At 48.6% G+C, this 17,327-nt stretch overlaps 1 protein-coding gene across 5 annotated transcripts in view; it reads right to left on the bottom strand.

Moving 5' to 3' along the window:
- The window catches only part of PLA2G6 (phospholipase A2 group VI), a 60,405-nt gene that overhangs the window by 25,792 nt on the left and 17,286 nt on the right, over positions 1 to 17,327 (bottom strand). For all 5 annotated transcript variants that reach the window (XM_055566997.1, XM_055566988.1, XM_055567006.1 and 2 more), the window contains exons 3-7: positions 7,919 to 8,134; positions 6,704 to 6,887; positions 4,958 to 5,145; positions 2,363 to 2,459; positions 1,031 to 1,213 (exon numbers count right to left, since the gene is read on the bottom strand). In XM_055566997.1, coding sequence (XP_055422972.1) covers positions 1,031 to 1,213; positions 2,363 to 2,459; positions 4,958 to 5,145; positions 6,704 to 6,887; positions 7,919 to 8,134 — 868 coding nt within the window. The remainder of the gene's footprint in view (positions 1 to 1,030; positions 1,214 to 2,362; positions 2,460 to 4,957; positions 5,146 to 6,703; positions 6,888 to 7,918; positions 8,135 to 17,327) is intronic.

Below are 17,327 nucleotides of genomic sequence, written 5' to 3'. Positions count from 1 at the left end.
AACGAATTCATCAGTATCTTGAAAATCCCTCACTTGTAATTTTTAATATGGTCAATATGGATAGATAAAATTCAAATAAACAAATTCTATGAGATTCTCAATAGTTTTTAAGAGTATAAAAGGATCAGACAGACCAAAAAGTTTGAGAACTGTTCAACTACATAATTCAAAGGGCCCATTCAGTGCTAAAAATGTTCAAAATTCTATTTATAGTTTCAGCCTCTTGGGCAACATCCCCTCTACAATTATGACCTTTGGTATAAAACAGGATGTCTTTGAATTCGTCCTAAATCTACTTCTTGTAGAGTCCCAGAGAGATTTCCTAGTTTATGACTCTAAGACAGTTGAACAGAATTATGGGTACCTATGGTTTATGAATTACGGGTACAATCACACACACACACACACACACACACACACACACACCTGTAACAAATAACACTCCCTCCTCTGCATTTAATATGTTCATGCTGTAGTTTTCTAACCAGACTGAAGGTGCTGTAAGGCCAGAAACTGTGCTCTATGATAAACCAACAAAGGTGACCAGTGCCTGCCATGGGCCACCAAGATGTGTAAGCAGGCCTGCCTTCCAGAAGCTTGGAGCCTTCCAGGGAGATAAGAGTGACATGCAGATGAAGTTTGCCCTGATGATGCCGGGATGAGAACGAACATCCTGGGGATGCTCACTCTGTGCCGGGTCTTACACATGCTGCTTAGACATCCCTCATAGAGTCACAGGGTGTCTACCACTGAATCCACTCAACACCTCTGCCAAGCGGGTACCAACACCTCCATCCTCCAGATGAGGAAGTCAAGTCTGGCAGAGGTGATGTGAGTTGCCCAGGGCCACAGTCAGTAGCCAGAGCTGTATTTTCCCTTCTCACAGTGTCCAGATGTCACATGGAGGCATGGGAATGAGAGGTCCCGGAGCGCAGAGGAAGCGGGTTTTATTCTGGACTCAGAGGGGGCCCTGCCCTGGCCCGGGTGGTCACCGGACCCCTGCCGCATGGGCAGCCAACCTGGGGCTCACCGACATGGCCAAGTGCAGCGGGGTGTTGCCGTGCTCGCCTCGGGCGTCGGCGTTGGCCCCGTGGGTCAGCAGCACCATGACACAGTCGAAGCGGTTGCGCATGACAGCCACGTGCAGGGCGGTGTTCCCCGCGGAGCTGGTGCCGTTCACGTCGCAACCCCGTTTCAGCAGCAGGCGGGCCATCTATGGAGACAATAGTCCCAGCCCCGGTCAGCTGGGCGGCTGGAGCGGCTGTGGCCTGTGGCACCTGATGGCACCTGGGCACAGCCACATCCTCAGGCCTTGGGCCTCTGGAAAGCTCCAGCAGCAGGAAGAGCCCAGGTGGCAGGTGGCCCCAGACCTTGCCTTCCACACCCCTCGGGAACTAGGGGACAAAAAGCTGAAGACGTGGTGACTTGAAAGGGGCTTCTGGGTCCTTTCCTGGAGTTCACAGGACCCCATCCTTCCCTGCAACGGTTCCTCTGGGCCCTGCCCCAGAACTGCCCCACTCACTATGACCCTGCCTGGGACCCTGCAGAGGTATGACCCCCTCTCCGTGCCTTGGCAACACGCACCCCCGCTCACCAACCGTCCTGGGGGGCCTGGGCTCCGGAACCTGACAGACCTGAGCCCAAAGCTCAGCCTTCCTTCATCCCCACTGTCAGCTGGGAAAGGCCACCGCACCCTTCTGCACCTCAGCTTCCTCTGCTGTGAAAATGGGGGTGCGAGTTCCCACTTCACAGAGTGAACAAAAGCCCTACAGGAGGGCCTGACTTGGCATCTAGCTCCCAGCATGGAGGTGCCCACAGCGGCTGGCAGGCTGCTCCCTCCTGGCCCGTCACATCTGCAAGCAGGCCATGACCTTTGAGGGCACCCAGTGCACTGCTGGGCTGTGCTTCCTGGAGATGAGAGATCAGAGGCCTCCATCCTCCTGGGGCTCAGAGTCTGGCGCAGGGACAGGCCTCGGAGGAGACGCTCGGCCAGGCTCCCTGAAGAAGTTAGAGGCGCCGCCATCGCCAGCACCGTCCACCATCTTTGATTTGCAAAGTACTTGACAATTTATGAAGAAATCTTCTCATGCACTGCTTTGCTGACGTCATGGTACCTCCAAAGGTAGGCTATGGACCCCTAGTTCACACACGAGGAAACTACGGAGGGGACACGGTCACCATGCGAGGCCAGGATGTCACCTCTCCTTAGGCTTACCTGCCTGGGGGGCCCACTGTGAGATCAATCCCCTGAGTGTTATCCTCAGAGGCCTCTCAGGAACCCCCTTCCTGTTGGCAGCTAAGGAACAAAGGGCTCCAGGACCCTCAACCCTGCCCACCCAGCTCATCCTTAGACCCTGCCTACCTCTGCGTTCTTGGCCCAGTGGAGGGGGCTGGCTCCATAGCGGGGGTCTTTGCTGTGAATCTGGCTGCTGTCCATGCTGACAATCATTTCAGCACACCTGGGGAGAGAGAAGCCATGTGGGAATGAAGAAGGCTGGCGGGGGCAACCTGATGTTGAAAGAGGTCGTGACTTCATCGACTGGTGAGGGAAAGCTCCTGCAGAGTTGCAACAAAACCAACCAGCAAGCATGTCGTGGCATTTCAATGGTATCCTGAGTCCCTCAAGGCACATCTCAAGCCCCCTCCTCCAGGAAGCCTTCCTTGATGACTTCAGTCAGCAATGATCTCTCTCACTGGTGCTGGCTGCAGTGTTAGACAGGCTTGAGGTTAAGCCCCAGCTTCCTGCTGGTGACGTCTGGAAAGTGGCCCGGCCTGTCTGCAACATGGGAACGGTCCTAACAGGATGGGATGAGGAATAAAGGAGGATTAAAGGATAAAAGATATTCTAGCACCTGGTCCTGGGCCTGGCACACAGCTGCCCTCCATCGTCCCCCCGCCTCCCTGGTGTTTCAAGCAGGGACTGCGTCCTGTAGGAGGTGGTAGGCAGGGTGGTTAAGAGTACAGCTTTCCACTCCTAGACTCATCGGCAGAACTGAACACAGGGGCTTCAGCAGACACTGTACGCCACTGCTGACTGCAGCACTATCCCCAATGGCCAAAAGGTGGAAACAGCCCAAGTCCCCATGGGCAGACGAATGGCTACGCAGGATGTGGGCTAGATTAATACTATGGAGGACTACTCTGCCTTAAAAAGGAGGGGCATTTTGATACCTGCGATGACACTAAGGAAGCTTGAAGACGTTAGGCGAAGTGAAACTGGAGCTTCACAGACCCAGCTGTCTACAAAGCTCAGCTGAGTTGACACCAACAGCAGAGGGGCCTCCAGATTAGGGCTGCGTTGGAATCAGTCCCAGTAGCCCTAACACCTGTGATTCTCAGAGTGCAGCCGCCATGTGGTGGCAGAGGGATGTGCCTCCTGGGGGTCCTAGAGGCGTGTGGCTGCATGCAAGGCACACTGAGGGGTGAGACAACTGGTGCTGTCTTATGCGCAACGATCCACACGGGAGGCTTGGGATGTGGCTGCGGGTGTCGGAGGAGGAAGCAACCTGGACAAGTGTCTTCCGTAACCTAGAACAAGCAGGTTCCTGGGGCCACCGTGCCAGCCCTTGAGTATGGGAGAGCATCACCCATCACATGTGCCCATTCAGATCAGCAACTTGGTAACCTGGTGACTAAGCCGGGGCAGGGGGGAGGGTGTTAGGATTGTCTCCAACCATTTGGTCAGGTCTTTCTGAAAGTTCTAGTTTGTCTTGGCTGTGTGAGTTGAGAATCAAGGTAAGGAGGGTTTGCTGAGCTTGGACCAGACCTTTGAGAGGACAGCAAGGCCCTTCAGAGGCCAGCAAGGTGGGTGCAAATCCCAAGGAAGGAAGACTCTGAAGGAGGGTGAGAGTGCCTGCCCTCCACCCGAGGGGGGCCTCTCCCGGTTCTTTCTCAATGCTCATCTAGCACTGAGGTAGATGGAAGATACTGGAAGGCACTGTGTGACTCCTGTGTCCCCTTGACCTGGACTTTCTCTCATCCACCTCTGTAAGCCAGCGCTTAGCACAGTGCCCGGGACTGAGGGACCATCTGACTCATTCACTCGTTCATTCATTCCAGATACTGTACCTGCTTGGTAAGATTTTGAAACAGTCATCTCTTTTACCCGACCCCGCCCACATGCACCACACACACACACACACACACACACACCAATCATGGAGAATTTTCTTGAGACAGGGCTCTCTAGGGCTGGGGAGAAAGGAACGAATGAATGGTCTAGGGACTCCCCTGGCAGCTAAGACTCCACGCTTCCAGTGCAAGGGGTGCAGGTTCAATCCCTGGCCAGGGAACTAAGGTCCCACAAGCCACATGGCACAATCATAAATAAATAAAACAGCTAACTTCTTTAAAAAAAAAAAAAAAAAAAAAAGAGTGGTCCAGAGCTACCCAAGACAAGGCCCTGGCACCTGCGTCTCAGCCGTGCCACCAGCCAGGAAGGAAGGACGCATAAGGTGGACGAGATCTGGGGCCACTATGCCAAATGTTCTTAGGCTTCCAGCTGGGCACAGAAGCCGCAGAGCCCTATACCCATGAAGGCGCTGTTCAGATCAGACTGAAGGGCTTGGATGGTAGAGGATCTATTCACCCTCCTTCAGGGGAGGGGGGCCTCCTGCACTGGGGCATCACCTGGGGGAGCAGGAAAGGGGAACCCCTTGAAAAGTTTAAGATTTTTTTTCTCCAGTTTGGTAGAGGGAGGTACCTATTCAGAAATTCAGGTGCATCGTTGAACAACTGTGAAAGTCCTATTCCTGCACGGTGGAGCTGGTGGACTGAGATTCACACACCACCACCACTCCCATTTATCAGATATTCATACTTTCTTTGTGCCAGGGCAGCCCCTGGCACTCAGATCTGACGTGCATCTAATGAGGGGGGCCACTGCTCGCCTGAGTGGAAGGACTGGCCACACAGAAAAGAGGCCCAGAGGACCATGCAGGGCAGGGCAGGGTCTTACCCCTTCTGGGAGAACTTCATGGCCGTGTGGATGGGGTAGCCGCCGGGTCCCATGATGTTGCAGCGAGCATTACACAGCAGCAGCACGCGGACCATCTCCTGCTTCCCCAGCTGGCAGGCCAGGTGCAGTGGGGTCAGCCCCTGGTTGTTCACCTGGTTCAGGCTGCCGGACGCGTTCTTCCCTAGGAGCTGACAGCAAGACCGTGGGGTGGGCACAAGAGCCAAACACAGCGAGGCCCCCGACTTGTCCCTCCCCTAACACCCACCACCGTGGCCGTCCCTCTCTGGGGCTTCAGGGGAAGGGAAGAACCCAGTGAGACTCGGTGAGAACCCAGCCAAGAACTTTAAGAGAAGCAACGGAGAAAGGAGGCTCCAGGGGCAGGAAGAAGCTGGCTGTGCCAGTGCTGGCTGGGGCGCTGGTCTGGCCCGACTTTGGCGTGCATGAAAATTTTCTCAATCAGGAAACTTAAAAGCAGGTTGTATCTGGGATGGGCACTGGGGGTCTAGGAGGGAGTAAAAGACTTGCTTTTCACTGTATATCCTTCTATCCTGCCTGAATATTGTTTTGCTCTGTGTAGGTATAATTTCTTTAAAAGAAAACAAAACAAGATACCAGTATTCATAAGATAACTGCAAGGCTTTTATTTCCTTGGTTGTGGCTGAAAATTGTCTCCGTGAGGTTAATTATGACCCCTGTGGGCCCTTGTGATTGGCTGGGTCTGAGAACAGGTTGGGGACCCAACAGGGAAGCTGAGGTGCTGGCATCCAGGCCTGACTCAAGGGCAGTTCTGCCACTCACAGCTCTGTGGTCCTCCCTGGGCACATTTCTTAACTGCACTGAACCTCGGTCTCCTTGGTGAGGAGAGGACAAGAGCCCCCATCCACAGAGAATTAACTAGAACACATATAACACTGAGTGCAGGGCCAGATGCAAGACCAGCGATGAAGGACAGGTATTGATGAGTGTGTCCCACCCTCTGCTTGGAGCCAGGCTCCATGTGGCACTGTGCTGGGCCCATAGGGGGGTCTCAGTAAGGGTGAAGTTCAACAGTGGGTGCAGAATTCCCTTCCCGCTGAGCACTAATCATAAGACAGGAATCCACATTTTCTGGAATAATGTGGTTCCATTCTAATGCCAAGGGCAGAGACAAGGATATAATCTTTGGAAGAATCTTCTAATTCTAGGCAATAAAATACAGCCCAGTATTCTGTCTCTTCTATCTGATATAGAAGGTAGCTTTTTCGTCACTTGATCTACTCGCCCATAACTTTTATTTTTTATTTTTCTGCCCAGCTAATCAAAACTTTAACAGAAGGGGCCTCTCTGGCACAAATGCCCACAGCAGCCCAATGGAGTTTTATTTGCTTGAGTTCCTGTAAAAAGTTAAGCCCCAGGTCCTGCTGGACCATGGGCACCTCGAGGTAGGAGCTGAAATGCATTTACCCAGCCCAGGGGTCAGGCGTATGGCGGGTGTTTGGGATAAACTGATGGGCGGGTCTGGACTTCGAGCTCAGTTTGCTGGGCTGGAGGACTTTCCCTGGGTGACTGGACCAAAGGGGTCAAGGATGTGTCTCCGTGACAAGCTTGCAGAGGAAAGAGTCGGGTGGGGGGTAGACCCACCATGGAGGAGCTCAGGCCTCAAGGATCAAGGTGGGGCAGTGACACCTGAGCCCAGGGTCCCAAAGACAGCTGTGGGCACCGTAAGGTGTGGCCAGCACCAGTCGCCCTGTCTCCATGCCTGCTCACCTGCAGCACCTGGGAATTGTCACTCTGGACCGCGTAGTGGAACGCGGTCTCTCCGCTGTTGTCGGTGACGTCCATGTTGGCGCGGCAGTGCTGCACAAGCTCCGCCAGGACCTCGGTGTCGCCCTTGCGGCAGGCCAGGTGCAGGGGCGTGCAGCCCTCCTCATTCTCCTTGTTATTTGCGCAGCTGCAGGGGAGGGAGGGCTGGGGGGTGAGGGGTGTGGCACCAAGTGGGCGGGGTGCTGAGAAAGCCAAGGGCACACTCAAGGGAGGTGGGCGAGGAGTCCAAGAGCGTTCGTGCCCTGCTCGAGCCGTCTGGTTCAAACCCAGGGCTGAGTCACCGAGTTATTGTATCAGATGTCATTTTCTCCTCCATTTTTAGTTCAGTGTGCACACCTGTATGAGGGACGTGCCCAAAGGCCACTTCAGCCTGAAGTGAGCAGTGGGGTGGTGTAGAAAGAATCGCAGAAGACAGAAATCTCACCAACCTTGGGCAATTCACTTAAGCTTTTTCTAGGCTTCAATAACCTTATCTACAAAACTATAAAAAATAAAACCTGCCAGGCCTGCCCTAGGAAACGGATAGAACTATTGTGAGATGAAACACCATGACGTCCGGGAACAGGCTGGTTAAGCTGTAAAGGACAGTGAAGGGTTTTGAGCTTTGGGGCTGGGAGCGGAAGCAAGATGTCTGAGGCGGAAAATTGGAGGCACGGCTACCTCAGGGCAGGATGGCGAGCTGGAGTCTGCTGGCCGGCACAGGGTCCTCACCAGGGGTATCCACTGACACGTGTTGGCCGAATGGACATACGAATGAAAGTGCTGCAGCTTTAGAAGGGCAGCCAAGCCTTTGGAAGGAGACACCAAGGCACTGGAGCCTCATCAGCTGAGTGACCTTACAAGACGCATAACCTCTCACTAGAGTGACACTACCTCGTGGGCATGTCGAGAGGATTCAAGTTCATGGTGTATCGAAAACAGTGACCAGGGACCTGGCACCTGGTAGCCACTCCGGAAACGTTTCAGTGCTCTCTGACTTCAGTCAGCATTCCTCCGCTCCAACCCAGAGGCAGTGCGGTCCCCTTCTTAAGTCAAATGTTCTGGGCCACCTCTGATGCTATGGAGGGAACTGAGGCAGGGCTGAGAACTCCCCATCCCCACACCCAGTGTCTCCAGGGTCCTGCCCTCCTGCACCACCTGGTCAGGTCCCCCGCCCACCTGATGATGCGGCTGTGATGGAAGCACTCTCGGATGCCCAACTCCACCGCCAGGTGGGCCACCGACCAGCTGGGGTGGCTGCGGATGAGGTCGGTCAGCTGCTGCAGGACCTCAGCTTGCAGGATGTGGGTGGAGCTCTCGTAGAAGGGTGGCAACTGGGAAGAATACTGCTGGAAGTTCACCAGGGCATCAGCCTCTATCTCCAGCTGGAAGAGTCTGAGGAGCCAGGACAGAGGAGGAAGACATGAACATGAGCCAGAAGAGGCCCTCAGCCCATGCCCTTGATGGAATCTGAAGACTTGCATCCCCTCAAACAGGTCCCTGCCTGCTTCCAGGGGTGGACTGACCTGCTCCAGCTGGACTCTCCTTCCTCCCACACACACCCTTACATGGAAGTGGTGCTGCCTTTTTATCTGAAAAGATTTCCTGTCTTTTCTTTCTTTTTTAAAAAATAACATCACATGTATTTCCACAAGCACTGCTGCATATCCATGGCCCAGCACGTAATCAAAACTCACCAGGCCCATGAGGAGATAAGAAAATATGAAAGAAAACTAACAGAAACAATACACAACAGAAACAGATCTATAAATAGGGGTGGGGTGGAGCTGCAAACACTGAAGCTATCTGATACAGACAAAATAACTGTGATAATATTCAAGAGGGCAAAACAGACAATTTTGGCAAATCACCTTAAACTATTAAAAACAAGAACCAATCAAGTGGAAACTGAAGAACTGACAAATACAATAGCCAAAATTAAGAGCCCAGTGGCTAGGCAGAATAGCAAATTGGACAACGCTGAATAGAAAATTAGTGAAAAGGAAGATAGGTCAGAAGAGAGTAAACAGAATAAAACATGGAGAGATAAATCTTGGAAAATACAGGAAAATACATAAAAGACATAGAAACCCCATGGCAAGAGGAGCTTGGCAGGCTACAGTCTGTGAGGTCACGAAGTCGGACGTGACTGAGTGACTAAGCACATAGACTATATAATGAAAAGATCTTGCACACAGATAGGGGGAGCCACAAAAATGGAATAGGAAAAGAATCATATAAGACCTTTCTGGTGGTACAGTGGATAAAAGTCTGCCTGTCAATGCAGGGGACATGGGTTCAATCCCTGGTCTGAGAAGATTCTACCTGCTGCGGACCAACTAAACCTATGTGCCACGATTACTGAACCTGTGCTCTAGAGCCCATGAGTGGCAACTACTGAGCCTTTGTGCTGCAACTATTGGAGCCCAGGCACTAGAACCTGTGCCTCACAACAAGAGAAGCCACCACAATGAGAAGCCCACTCACCACAACTAGAGAGCGGCACCCTCCCTCTGCAACGAGAGAAAGCCTGCACGCAGCAATGAGACCCAGTGCAACCAAAACCAGAACTGGTTCATTAATGTTTTTAAAAAGAAAGAGAACTGTACGAAACCACACTTGAAGAGTTAATGACTATGAACTTTCCAAAACTGGTGGAAAGCATTATTCCATCAATTTAAAATATCCAATATATATAGGATATAAAATATCCTATATCCTAAATTACTAATCTACCCCCCTCACCAAATCCACACTTATACTCCTCCCACTGAGCCACTGAGCAGTGTCTTTATTCTTTAATCTTCTCTTGTGGCTCAGATGATAAAGGGTCTGCCAGCAATGCAGGAGACCCAGTTTTGATCCCTGGGTCAGGAAGATCGCCTGAGAAGGGAATGGCTACCCACGCCAGTATTCTTGCCTGGAGAATTCCATGGACAGAGGAGCCTGGTGGGCTACAGTCCATGGGACTGCAAAAAGTCAGACACAACTGAGCAACTTTCTTTCACTTTTTACCTTTTAATTTGGCTTTGTAACTGCTTTACAAAGACAGTATGATGGAAGCCAGGCTTCAGCAAGATGTGAACCGTGAACTTCCTGATGTTCAAGCTGGTTTTAGAAAAGGCAGAGGAACCAGAGATCAAATTGCCAACATCCGCTGGATCATGGAAAAAGCAAGAGAGTTCCAGAAAAACATCTACTTCTGCTTTACTGACTATGCCAAAGCCTTTGACTGTGTGGATCACAATAAACTGTGGAAAATTCTGAAAGAGATGGGAATACCAGATCACCTGATCTGCCTCTTGAGAAATTTGTACGCAGGTCAGGAAGCAACAGTTAGAACTGGACATGGAACAACAGACTGGTTCCAAATAGGAAAAGGAGTTCGTCAAGGCTGTATATTGTCACTCTGCTTATTTAACTTCTATGCAGAGTACATCATGAGAAACGCTGGACTGGAAGAAACACAAGCTGGAATCAAGATTGCCGGGAGAAATATCAATAACCTCAGATATGCAGATGACACCACCCTTATGGCAGAAAGTAAAGAGGAACTCAAAAGCCTCTTGATGAAAGTGAAAGTGGAGAGTGAAAAAGTTGGCTTAAAGCTCAACATTCAGAAAACGAAGATCGTGGCATCCGGTCCCACCACTTCATGGGAAATAGATGGGGAAACAGTGTCAGACTTTATTTTTCTGGGCTCCAAAATCACTGCAGATGGTGACTGCAGCCACGAAATTAAAAGACGCTTACTCCTTGGAAGGAAAGTTATGACCAATCTAGATAGCATATTGAAAAGCAGAGACATTACTTTGCCAACAAAGGTTCGTCTAGTCAAGGCTATGGTTTTTCCTGTGGTCATGTATGGATGTGAGAGTTGGACTGTGAAGAAGGCTGAGCGCCGAAGAATTGATGCTTTTGAACTGTGGTGTTGGAGAAGACTCTTGAGAGTCCCTTGGACTGCAAGGAGATCCAACCAGTCCCTTCTGAAGGAGATCAGCCTGGGATATCTTTGGAAGGAATGATGCTAAAGCTGAAACTCCAGTACTTTGGCCACCTCATGCAAAGAGTTGACTCATTGGAAAAGACTCTGATGCTGGGAGGGATTGGGGGCAGGAGGAGAAGGGGACGACAGAGGATGAGATGGCTGGATGGCATCACTGACTTGATGGACGTGAGTCTGAGTGAACTTCCAGAGTTGGTGATGGACAGGGAGGCCTGGCGTGCTGCGATTCATGGGGTTGCAAAGAGTTGGACACGACTCTGCGACTGATCTGATCTGATCTGATGCTATCCTAGTTTCTAGACCAAGGCTTTCAGAGACTGGAAGCCTCTATCTCTTTTTTCTTGGTACTCAACCATCACACTGCAGGGAAGCTGAAGCACCTATGTGGATGACTCTTAGCCTTGAAACCTTAACCCTGAATGAACTCCCAGTCAACAGCCAGCACCAACTTGCCAGTTGTTAGTCATCTTAGAACTAGATCATGCAGTCAAGTCACCCCAGATAATACCATGTATTGAGTTGGCCAAAAAGTTCATTTGGGTTCAAACGTACTTTTTGGCCAACCCAATAGAATCAAACTGAGCCTTTCCCACTAAGGTGTGCTCAACTCACGGATTTGCGGGCTAAATAACAATGGCACCCCACTCCAGTACTCTTGCCTGGAAAATCCCATGGGCAGAGGAGCCTGGTAGGCTGCAGTCCATGGGGTCGCGAAGAGTCGGACAAGACTCAGCGACTTCCCTTTCACTTTTCACTTTCCTGCATTGGAGAAGGCAATGGCAACCCACTCCAGTGTTCTTGCCTGGAGAATCCCAGGGACGGGGGAGCCTGGTGGGCTGCCGTCTATGGGGTCGCAGAGAGTCGGACACGACTGAAGCGACTTAGCAGTAACATACTGTTTTAAGCCACTAAGTTTTGGAGGAGTCTGTTGCATAGTAATAACAGAGAGTAACATATATTGGTCAACATATTGTAATGTGGCGATAACTGACACATGTGCCACGTTATAGCTGCTAAAAACAAAATGCAAAGAGAAAACATTTAAAAAAAGGAAAGAGGAAAAAGGTTATCTTCAGAAGGCAAGCATGAGACTCAACAATGAAGCTCAATAAGCTCAACAATGGAATGAGATAATGAGATGACATCCTTAAAGAATTAAAAGAAAATAAATGGCATTAAGAATTCTACACCCAGAAAAAAATTTCAAGTATGAATTTGAAATTAAAATATTTCACCAAACAAAGGATAAAAAGAGAGAGAAAAGCAAACAGGTTGATCATTTCATTAGTGGACCCAAACAAAAGGAAATATAAATGGATTCTCTTCAGGCAGAAGGATCTTGACCCTAGGTGGGTGGTCAAAGAGGCAGGAAAAAAAAAAAAAATTAAGCACCATAAAAATGGTAAATATGGGAATGAATCTAAATAAATACTGAGAGTATAATGTCTTATTGGATTTAAATTAAAAATACTATAAAAATAATAGATGGCATAGAAGCCTTGATGGGGATAAATGGAGTTAAAGGGTTCTAAGACCGCTTTATTGTTCTGGAAGATGTCAAAGTGCCAATTATAGTTCTGTAGGGTCAAGGATCATCAAAAAAGCAAGAGAGTTCCAAAAAAAACATCTATTTCTGCTTTATTGACTATGCCAAAGCCTTTGACTGTGTGGATCACAATAAACTGTGGGAAATTATGAAACAGATGGGAATACCAGACCACCTGACCTGCCTCTTGAGAAATCTGTATGCAGGTCAGGAAGCCACAGTTAGAAGTGGACATGGAACAACAGACTGGTTCCAAATAGGAAAAGGAGTACGTCAAGGCTGTATATTGTCACCCTGCTTATTTAACTTCTATGCAGAGTACATCATGAGAAACGCTGGGCTGGATGAAGCACAAGCTGGAATCAAGACTGCTGGGAGAAATATCAGTAACCTCAGATACACAGATGACACCACCACAGAAAGTGAAGAAGAACTGAAGAGCCTCTTGAAAAAAGTGAAAGACAAGAGTGAAAAAGCTGGCTTAAAGCTCAACATTCAGAAAACAAATTTCATGGCATCTGGTTCCATCACTTCATGGCAAATAGATGGAGAAACAGTGGAAACAGTGGCAGACTTTATTTTTTGGGGGTCCAAAAGCACTGCAGATGGTGACTGCAGCCATGAAATAAAAAGACGCTTACTCCACTTACTCCTTGGAAGAAAAGTTTTGACCAACCTAGACAGCATATTAAAAAACAGAGACATTACTTTACCAACAAAGGTCCATCTAGTCAAGGCTATGGTTTTTCTAGTAGTCATGTATGGATATGAGAGTTGGACTATAAAGAAAGCTGAGCACAGGAGAATTGATGCTTTTGAACTGTGGTGTTGGAGAAGACTCTTGAGAGTCCCTCAGACTGCAAGGAAATCCAACCAGTCCATCCTAAAGGAAATCAATCCTGAATGTTCATTGGAAGGACTGATGTTGAAGCTGAAGCTCCAATACTTTGGCCATCTGATGCGAAGAGCTGACTCATTGGAAAAGACCCTGATGCTGGGAAAGGTTGAAGGTGAGAGGAGAAGGGGATGACAGAGGATGAGATGGTTGGATGGCATCACCAACTCAATGGACATGAGTTTGAGTAAACTCCAGGAGTTGGTGATGGACAGAGAGGCCTGGCATGCTGCAGTCCACGGGGTCGCAAAGAGTCAGATACGACTGAGCAACTGAACTGAACTGAACTGAACTGAAGTGAAGGTCAAGGATGTATGTTACAATCTCTAGGGTTCTATCAAGAATTGTGAAGGGTTTCAGATTTTATCCTAGTTGCAAACTAACAAGTGAGTCTGACAGTTTCATGGATGCTGACAGAAGACTCAAGATTCCTGGATCAAAGACACAGGGCAACTTATTATTCACAGCAATAGCATTTGTGCCAGAGGATCAGCATTTGCGCCAATTCTCTGGGATCCATTTCCCAGAGGATGACATGAAGAGGGTCAGGTGACACCTGTTCATGTTGCCTTAGAAGAGAGAAACCCTGAGCGCAGGGAACTTGAATCTGTTAAAAATCATCAATGAGAACATCTGTCTAAGCTTTGCTCTGGAGGAAAATATTATCTTGATTACACAGTAGAGTAAGCAAACCTACACTTTGCTCTAGAAAAAGAACCTGCCTCTATCTTCCACGGCTGTTCACAAGACAAACATCCTTGCGAAGTTAGAGTGGAACAAAGGCAGTCAGAGGCTCTGCTTGTAAGATGTACAGAAACACAAAAGGCCCGTGGAGAACTACCTCCCAAAAGATATCATTAAAAGATAATAATAGAGTACAGATTTCCAAGCTGATAGAGATGGGTAAAATGGAATAAGAAGAAGAAAACATTCAATCATGAATTGCAAAAGCACTATGCTAAGTGAAAAAGTCAGATTCATAAGACTACAGGCTGTATGATTAAAATTAAAGCTCTCAGAAAGCTGGGAATAAAAAGGAACATTCACAACGCAACAGAACAACACACGGAACCAACAAAGGTGTGTATCTGGGTATTACTTTTGAATCCTGCAACTTTACTAAATTCATAGATTAGCTCTAGTAATTTTTCTAGGGTGTGTATCTGGAATCATGCTCATCCTCTTGCTCAGTCGTTAAGACACATCCAACTCTTAAGATCCCGTGGACTGTAGCCCACCAGGCTCCTCTGTCGATGGGATTTCCCAGACAAGAATACTGGAGTGGGTGGCCATTTCCTTCTTCAGGGAATCTTTCCGACTCAAGGATCAAACTCACATCTCCTGCATTGGTAGGTGGATACTTTACCACTTAATCCACACAAGTGGTAAAGAATCCACACAATCTTGAAATACAGACATACAAAATACCCCTGCCAAAACGCTGTAAGGAAAAGAACTTTATGTTTTAAATGTTCAAGACAGCTGAGCAGGTCGTTGCCCAAAGAGGACTGCCAATTGGTCCATCAACATATCGAAGGGGCTCAACTGCATATGTCATCAAGAAAAGGCAAGTTAAAACCGTAATTATATACTACAGATCCAATGGATCAGAGGATGTGACACAACAGGAAATCTCACTTGCTGCTGGTAGAATATGAGATGGGCATTATTCATGGACGTTGAGAACATGTACTGCGTCGACCCAGCAATTCCACTCCTGGATAGATGCCCAGCAGAAATACAGGCATGTATGCACCAAAACCAGAGACAACCCAAACATCTGACAATACCAACAGATACATAAAGTCAGGCTGAAGTTACACAATGGAATTCCACTGCACTGAAAAGGACTGACACAGCAACGTGCAAAACGCAAACCTCCAGGCAAATGCTGGTCAAAGAAGCCAGACACAAAAGCAGTTATAAAAGTCAGATTAATGATCACCTTGGGGCGGGGGGGAAGAGGGTCTTCCGGGGTGCTGCAATGTTCCACTTCTTGACAAGGGTGGTGTGATTTGTCACAAATACCTCAGTAGCCATCACTCCTGGGTATATACCCAAAGAAAATGAAAGCACTAATTCAAAAAGATACATGTGCACCAACGCTCATGGCAGCATCATTTACAACTGCCAAGATATGGAAGAAACCTATGTGTGCATCGACAGATGAACAATGGAATACTACTCAGCCATAAAAAAGAATGAAATTCTGCCGTTTGCAACAAGGGTGGACCTATAAAGCATTATGCTTAGTGATATAAGTCAGACAGAGAAAGACAAACATAAGACGTTATCACTTATTTATAGAATCTAAAAAATAAAACGAATGTATGTATCAAAACAGAAACAGATTTATGGATGCAGAGAACAAACTATTGGTTACCACTGGGGAGCATGCAGAGAGGAGGGGCAAAATAGGGGAAGGGGATTAAGGGATACAGAAAACTACATTTAGGGACTCCACAGTGGTCCAGTGGTTAAGAATTTCTCTTGCAATGCAGTGGACACAGGTTTCATCCCTGGTCGGGGAACTAAGATCCCACATGTCATGGGGCAACTAAGCCCCCATGCCACAACTAAGACCTGCTGCTGCTGCTGCTGCTGCTAAGTCGCTTCAGTCGTGTCCGACTCTGTGCGACCCCAGAGACGGCAGCCCACCAGGCTCCCCCGTCCCTGGGATTCTCCAGGCAAGAACACTGGAGTGGGTTGCCATTGCCTTCTCCAATGCAGGAAAGTGAAAAGTGAAAGGGAAGTCGCTGAGTCTTGTCCGACTCTTAGCGACCCCATGGACTGCAACCCACCAGGCTCCTCCAACCATGGGATTTTCCAGGCAAGAGCACTGGAGTGGGGTGCCATTGCCTTCTCTGAACTAAGACATAGTGTGGCTAAATAAATAAATATTAAAAAAATAATTATGCATAAAATAGATGGCAACAAGGATATATTATACAGCACAGGGAAATAAAGTCACTGTTTTGCAATAACTTTAAATGGATTACAGTCTATAAATATATTGAACCACTATGTCATAAACCTGAAACTGTAAATCAAGTAGACTTAAAAAAAAAAGATCCAGAAAATAAAAAAACAAAGAGAACAAACAGGAGGAGAGGAAATGATGGTGAAATATGTCAAACAGGAAAACTGCCTGAATGCGGGCCATACCTGAGGGGGAACATGGAGTTAAGGAGATTTTTTTTTTTAAAGCTTATTTGTACATCAATAGGAAATATCTAGTGAAGAGGGGGGAATTATGTGGGAGAGAGAGGAAAGAACTGGCGAACTGATGTCCTGACACGGAGAGGAGACGATGACCTGGAGGCGGGAAGGGGTTCGGTCAGACGCACGGCTGGCGTGTCTCGAGTCACGACGGGGATGGGCCTGGATGTGGGTACAGGTTGGGGTTGACGGGGTGGAGGGAGCTCTTCTTCTTTTCCCCTGGTTTCTGCTTTCTCAGTGAGACAGAAGCCAGGTCATCAGAGCACAGAGAGGAGGGACTGGAGGCGGAGGAGGGAGGACTAGACGCGCCTTCCAAGAGAACCAGAGAGTTTCTTTATTAATCTGGAGGCCCTAGGTCTTAGTCGTGGCATGGGGGCTTGGTTATCTCATGGCATCCCGACCAGGGATGGAACCGGTGTCCTCCGCATTGCAAGGGAGATTCTTAACCACTGGACCACTAGGAAAGTCCCTACGTGTAGGCTTGCCAAACGCACAGGCTCGCATCCAGCCCATCCACCCTGAGATCTGAAAGTGAGAGTGGTCAGTGTGGAGGGGTGTTCCTCCAGCCATGGTGGAGAATTGGAATTAACTTGTGTTGGGGTTTTGCCAAGTAAACATGATGAACAGAGAGCACAACAGGAAAGCAGAGTGTATGCAAGTGTGTGAAGACAATGATGTGCTGCGGGGCTTACACTAGGTAAGGAGTGAAATTTGGAAAACTCAGCAGTGGCCACAGGAATGGAAAAGGTCAGTTTTCATTCCAATCCCAAAGAAAGGCAATGCCAAAGAATGCTCAAACTACTGCACAGTTGCACTCATCTCACACGCTAGTAAAGTAATGCTCAAAAATCTACAAGCCAGGCTTCAACAGTACGTGAACCGTGAACTTCCAGATGTTCAAGCTGGTTTTAGAAAAGGCAGA

The sequence above is a fragment of the Bubalus kerabau genome, chromosome 1, assembly GCF_029407905.1.
Source record: "Bubalus kerabau isolate K-KA32 ecotype Philippines breed swamp buffalo chromosome 1, PCC_UOA_SB_1v2, whole genome shotgun sequence".
NCBI lineage: Eukaryota > Metazoa > Chordata > Mammalia > Artiodactyla > Bovidae > Bubalus > Bubalus kerabau.
This window is presented reverse-complemented; position numbering and strand designations above follow the sequence as displayed.